At 38.7% G+C, this 6869-nt stretch overlaps 1 protein-coding gene across 1 annotated transcript; it reads left to right on the forward strand.

The window, feature by feature from the left end:
• The first annotated feature begins 10 nt into the window (after window positions 1-10).
• On the forward strand, window positions 11-4762 carry tmem167a (transmembrane protein 167A). Its single transcript, XM_075468786.1, has 4 exons — window positions 11-113; window positions 2534-2643; window positions 3723-3757; window positions 3896-4762. The coding sequence occupies exons 1-4, from the start codon at window positions 111-113 to the stop codon at window positions 3964-3966; spliced, it is 219 nt and encodes a 72-aa protein (XP_075324901.1). The 5' UTR covers window positions 11-110; the 3' UTR covers window positions 3967-4762.
• The last annotated feature ends 2107 nt before the right edge of the window (window positions 4763-6869 follow it).

Below are 6869 nucleotides of genomic sequence, written 5' to 3' on the forward strand. Positions count from 1 at the left end.
CAGCACACACGATTTTACATTGGAGTACGTAGGAACGTAACGTCAGCCGTGTTTAGTTACGTAAATTCCAGAGAGCAGGAAGTGTGATGTGGCTTTGATTTCCATCGAAAATGGTAAGTTTGTTTTCATCCTTCAGTTACGTCTGCTCTTTGCAACAACTTTTAAATATAATCTGTAACGAACCGGAGTCGGCAATACACCGTTTTGGTAACTGATTTTAGCATTTTGTTGAAAGTAGACGTGGAGTTAATGCTCAACTACCAAGCTAATATTGCTTAGCTAAGATAAGCTAAAAGTCTAGCAACTCGTGCTATACTATCATGCCTTTGTCCTCAAATATCAATACACGATACATGTATATCATCGCAGTTGTTGTGGTATTTGGTCGGTGTGAGTTATTTGTCAACATAGACTTAAGAAGTAGTACTGACTGATGAAAATGACCAACGCGATCACAGTAATGTTTTCTAGGTGTGTGCCACGTAGCTGCACCATAGCATGCATTGATGGATGTGGGTCAGGCGTATTGGCAATATTAAGACCTCTTCTAAACATATATAAACTAGTAGTTAATTGTGTCAGTGCGTGGAGACTTTGTTGAACTAGAATTGTGAATTTAACCAATAAGTAGAAGTTCGGTTTCTAATTTGATTCAAGTTGTAAACAAACACGGCAGGGAGTGATAATCGCTGCATGCTGAAGCTATCAAACCAAGTTCAGAAGAATTATTGAGTTGCTGTAATGTATCTGTTAATTTCCTTACACTTGTTTGATCGTTATGATCAAACACTGAATTTTCGTAGAAGGGCCTTTAATTAGTACTATTAAGATAAATGATTGTGTATTATAATCAAGATGGCAACAATTGCATAGTAAGTGCAATGCATTTTAATGCATTTAATGTACACTTAAATGTCCTGACATATAAATGTTAAAATCATGAAAGCCCTGTGATGGTGATCAAATGTTTAAAAGGAAATTTATGAACATGTGAGATTACCATATGGCTGTACTACAGGAACAGAGAAGGGCTTGTATCTGAGTGTTGTATCCTAAGTACTACAAGGAAAACAGTCATTCGTATAAGTAGTTTGCCAACAAATCTACATTCCCGTGTAACTTGGCACATTCCTGATAACTGATTGATTGGTGATTAGTTTAAGTTATTTCTTAATAAAGAAATCCTTTTTCAGTGTCTTACACAGACATTTTTTTGACAAATTAGTTTGATGCTGGCAACACACTCAAAAGAGGGGAAAAGCTGCGAAAGAGGCAATGAACGATTTGGACGTTTATAGAATATACCAGCAAAATAATTCTGGAAGAATCAACAATTGTGAAATGTGTGGAATGTGCTTCCGGTAAATGCTCAGTCTGCAGGCATAGCTCGTAGCCCAGTCTCAGCTGCTTTCAGGAAAAAAAATTATGTTGGTTTCTGCATGCCTAAGATGAGAAAGAACATCGAGGGTTTCAGTGAAAGGTGCAAAAGCCAGCGAGTGATGGTACGGAGGTGCATCAGTGCCGACAGTTTGGATAACTTGCATATGTGTGGAGGAACAATTGCAGAAGTGTATATTGAATTTGAAAATGAATTTGCACGACTTCCAACTATGTGGCTTCATTTACACAGAATAATCCCTAACTGGCCTACCTGTAATCACAATCTGTGCCCTATTGAAAGTGTATGTCACATCATGCAGAGGGGAATCAGGCAAGGACAGCTGAGCAACTGAGATTGCTCTGTAAAACAAACATCACTTCCCAAGTGATTTATAACTATGATTAAAAATTAAGGGTAACATAAAACAATGGTAAATATACCTCTCAGCATTTTTTTTTTTTTTAATTTTGTGTTACTGATATATATAATGCTAGTTTTGGTTCACACAAATTTAAAGGTTACAGATTTAAGTTTTTGTTGCATTTTAGAAGACATTTCTGGAAAATTTGTTTCTAGATTTGAGGCAAACGTCTAAGCGTGACAACAACAACAACAGCACCCACAAAAGAAAAGGTTGAAAACACAGTGATTACTGACTTGAATCAAATGTAAAACTTTGGGAAAGAGCTTGAAAACAGCTTTGGAAGAGTACCAGTAACTAAAAACAGATGGGTATAAAATAAGTTCAGAGGCTGTCAGTGCAAATGTTTCTGCGATTCAACTACTGTGTAAGTTTTTTTTTTTTTTTGATTGATTGATTACTTTAATGTTTTTAAGCATGTTTTATATTTATTGATACATTCTGAGTATTAAAAAAATATGCCCAATAAAACAGACATTATTGGAAAAAAAGGACAGTTTTGAGAAAGTATGGAAACAAATACTTTCTTTAACCCAGTTTGGTCTTCAGCCTCTAACAGACTTTAGTCAAAAGTGTAGAAATCAGGGCTGCACAGATGATCAGCTGGTCCTACAACATACCTCACTGAGTAGTGTGTTGGTGGACTTGGGTTTTTTATTTTTGTGACACAACACTGTTGAGCCGAATGAACCATGTTTGTACTAAACATGTTATTCTCTTCCATCTCACAGTCGGCCATTTTCAACTTCCAGTCACTGCTGACTGTGATTCTCCTCCTGATCTGCACCTGTGCCTACCTCAGAGCGCTGGCTCCCAGCCTGCTGGACAAGAACAAGACCGGGTACAAACGCACACTGCACCCTCACAGTGAAGACCCTCTCATTTAGTTTCCTCAAGTGACACAGTGGTGCTTTTCCCAACAATATGAGTGTTTTTTGTTTTGCCCAAAAGCTTGTGTGCTCTTCATTTCATTATTTTAATTGTTAGTAAGTTTATTTGTGTTTTCCCCCAAGGTTTATACAGTCATCTTGCTAAATTGGATCAAAAAGAGCCCCTGCGTACATTGAAACACCCTCTTGTAGCTTACTTTGGCAATTGTAGACAGTTACCTATAAGAACTTCACTGAGCTGAATAAAGTAGCAGAGGGCCCAATTTCCAGGCTTATTATTCTTGGATGTACAAACTCAATGATTCACTTCTCCAACAAAGCTGGTACAGGCCACTCATTCACTGACACACACCATTGGGCAAAGAGAGAACATCTTTCCCAGACAGTGGCTGACAGTGACAGATGGGATGATTTAATATTTTTCCCTCTCTACTGATGTGTTGACTAGGGCTTGAGTCATTATTTGTTTAGATTTGCGGTCACAGATTATACAGATAACAGTGAATCCGGGGAGAACACCCTCTCCAGAAGAGTTTATGTTTTCTATAGAGAAACGGCCGTGCAAAATAAATGAATAAATTGCTGAAAATAAAACTGCTATCCAGGTGTTCCTCTGAGCCAGCTCTTTACTATAGGATGCTGACACCATCTGGTCGGTAAGAGATGTTTAAAAGAAAAAAGTTGCCTTTATACATGCAGCCTTACAGACACACACTCACACAGACTTGTCAGGAGAGTGAAGCCCTGGAATGCCACATTGGCCTCAGCTGTCACTTCAGATAAGACGTCCTCCTGCCCCCCTTCTCTCGCTTGTCAGTGTGTGTTCCTTACATGGAGACACTTTTCCTCGGTTCGTCAAAAGAGGATCACAGACTTCTTGTAATGTGACACAGGGCTGTCTAGTAGTTACTGTGTTGTAACTTCACTCTTAGTTTTCTTTTGACGCAACGAAGAAGAAGAAAAAAAAAGACATTGACAAATGATTGAAACTGTTCCTGCTTGTCAATATCCTGTCTGTTTCATCTTTTAGGCTTCTTGGAATTTTCTGGAAATGTGCCAGAATAGGTGAGCTGACAGTCGCACCTTTTTTTTTATTTTTTCTCACATCATTACACTTCCCTGTGTCACTGATAAGTTGTGGGGAAAAAAAATACTGTTGAGTTTCACTTCTTTCTTTCTTTCTTTTTTTCTTCTTTTCTCCAGGTGAGCGGAAGAGTCCCTGGGTGGCTTGCTGCTGTGTCATCATGGCTTTTAGTATACTGTTTCTACAGTAGCACGTTAACCAAAGACAGCCACAAATGGGAACATTGAAAAAACAAAACAAAATGGACGGGCATTGCGGCATGGACAGTATGATCCGAGAAGCACAAGAGGACCTCCAGTGGCTGTCACTTAGATAACGTAAAACCTGAAAGCTGTCACCACATACCATAGCCACGGAGAGACAAAATGGCAAGGGGAGAGCCGATAGCCCCCAAGTGTGTGTAAGCCCCCCCACAGACTGCCAGGTCTGCGTTAGTGTTTGCTCGTGTGGAATGTTCACTCCCAATCTGTGAGTGTGTTTGTGGGGCAGTGCTTCTTTATTACCTGCTATTTTGTGGGATCACATGATATAAAGTCGGTCGAAAACATTTCATACTGATTTCCTCTTTTTGTCACAATTCCATCAAAATAAAATTCCCCACAGCGCTCATACATGTGCAACATATTAAGGGGTTTACATTGTGACTAATAATTGGTTCTTTTTGTTCTAACTAAAGATGTTAAGCCTATGCTACAGTGGGGGGAGGGAAATGGTGTTGTAGCTCTTCAGGTGTCCATTTGTGCTTAGTGTTTGCCTCACAAATCTACCAATGTTTTTAAAGTCAGTCAAATTGCAGCTATTTATTAAAGAACCTTTTTGGAAATCTGGCTTGATGCAGATTTTTGTTAAATTCAACCTGTTTGATCAGAGCTTTTTGTTAAAGTCGGGGTGTACCTGTTGTAATAATGCAACGCTGTAAGAGCTGCCATTAATGGTGGCTTTGAACAAGCAACTTACCTGTTGAGAATAAACCTTTTCCAATCTTCTCTCTTTATGAACTTAATTGCACAAAAAAGTCGTGTAATATTGGTTTGACCACACATTCACTAAGTGCCACAAGTAGCTTTTTGGTAGTTTTTAGGTGTAATTCCTGCGGGATTAACGCTCTCTTTCACCACTCGGGGATCACTCGTCTTCACAAGGTTTACTGTAAAAGGCTGTCCCATGATGGCACACATTGCATGACAAGACGAGATACGAGTCTGCTATGGAGACGTGTGAAATACATTAGAATGTAAGCTTTTTTTTATTTTTATTTTTTATTCAAAACCCTTGAGAGGAGTATTTTTCAGTTGACAAAATTCAGAAAAATGCAGAGTTTACCCAGAATGTCATGGTAATTCTAATTATGGGACACTGCTGATTCAACTAATCCTTTAACTGTGGGACAGCTTTGACAACACAAAAGCAGAATCCCGCACAATGCGACCACATCCTTCCCAATTCTGCCTGCAGCAAGCTTTAATTACTGTGTATAATTACTTCAACATAGTTGTGACAAGTTGTATTACGAGAAAAAAAAGAAGTTGTCTGACTTTATTTTTTATCGCCAGCCAAAAAATTTAACAAAACCCAACAAATGCTGTATTCTTGAATGAAACAGTGCTGTGCATTTTTCGGGACAAAGAGATGGAGGAAATTCAAAATCATTGGGGCAGTTTCAGTTTTAGTGGGTGAAACCAGTCCCACACACACACACACACACACACACACACACACACACACACACACATTTCCTCTGTTCTCTTTGATAGGGAGGGTTGGCACCAAAGGAGGACACTTGTTGACACGCTCACCTTTGATAGTCTGCTCACTGATGAGTGCCCAGATCCTACCAGCCCCTCATACCCTCCCTTGTTAGGGAATATAGATCCCACATCTTTGTGCTTCTGTTTTGGAACTGCTTGTTTGAGATAAAGCATCAAGTGAAGCCTGCCGGTAAGCTTGTTATTATCAGACAGTGACGCAGATATAGGAGACGCAGAGGAGCAGGAAGCTCTCAGTCATCTGTATCTATCTCGGGAAGGAGAGATACTGGTGGCCCTCGAGGGACATGACTGGGTCAATGAACTGAGTAAATGACTTGGATGAAGCTTGCCTCGGTTCATGATAGCAGCTACTAGCATTCTTATGACATGTTATTGGAAAGACTGAGGAAATTACTGCTGAATGTGGGCAAAGTAAAGTAATGGCTGAAAACTGGACGGGGTCATTCTGGGACGATATCAAACTAAACAATTATTTGTTTTCTTTTAAAATGATTAAAATAATTATTCTCCCATAAACTGGGTACAAAAGTTAAACAGTTTCTTTACTTGGGATTTCTGTGTTTAGGTTAGGCGATCAAAGTTTACCCACGTGGATGCCACATGGCTTAGGACACAGGAAAAAATACCTCATGATTGTTACTGTGTCAGAATTCTGCAGTTTCATCATCTTTAATCATGCCTAAGGTTTCCATTTTTCAAATAAAAATATTAATACATTTTTTCCCCTCCTACCATGAGCATGGCTGGCAACCGAACAGTCTAAACTAAACCCAACAAAGAGTGAGATGGGCTGGTTCCTCTGTGTGGACATTTAAAACTAACATCCGAATAAAAGGTTGCATCACAACGGTATCTTTAGTTTCTGAACAAAAAAAATCAGTATCAGCACAAACTTACATTCCTCGTGATTTAAAACAGTTTGAAACATTTTGATTACAGCTGTTGAGCTTTTGATGTAGTGTTTTTCAATGAAAACAAGAACAAATGCATTTAAAGAGTGACTGCTGGACTGAAGATGTCCAAGTGCCACTGCAGTTGTGATAATGGGACATTTATACCTCTATTTACAGATAATGTCATTGAATTGAACAACTGAAAATGTACTAATTTAATAAAAATGCTTGTTCTATTTCTTTTTTCGTTATTTAGGATGAGGCTAAATCAAACGCTCCTGTATATTTAATCAGAGTTCAACATTTTCCATCAGCAGGAATTTATAATGGTCCACTTAGAATTTGGCACTGAATATAGATATATGAATATTTCTGTATTACACATCATTACTCATTAAGCAGGGAGCATCTAGAGCATATTACTTTCCTCC

This window comes from Odontesthes bonariensis, chromosome 6, assembly GCF_027942865.1.
Source record: "Odontesthes bonariensis isolate fOdoBon6 chromosome 6, fOdoBon6.hap1, whole genome shotgun sequence".
Lineage (NCBI taxonomy): Eukaryota > Metazoa > Chordata > Actinopteri > Atheriniformes > Atherinopsidae > Odontesthes > Odontesthes bonariensis.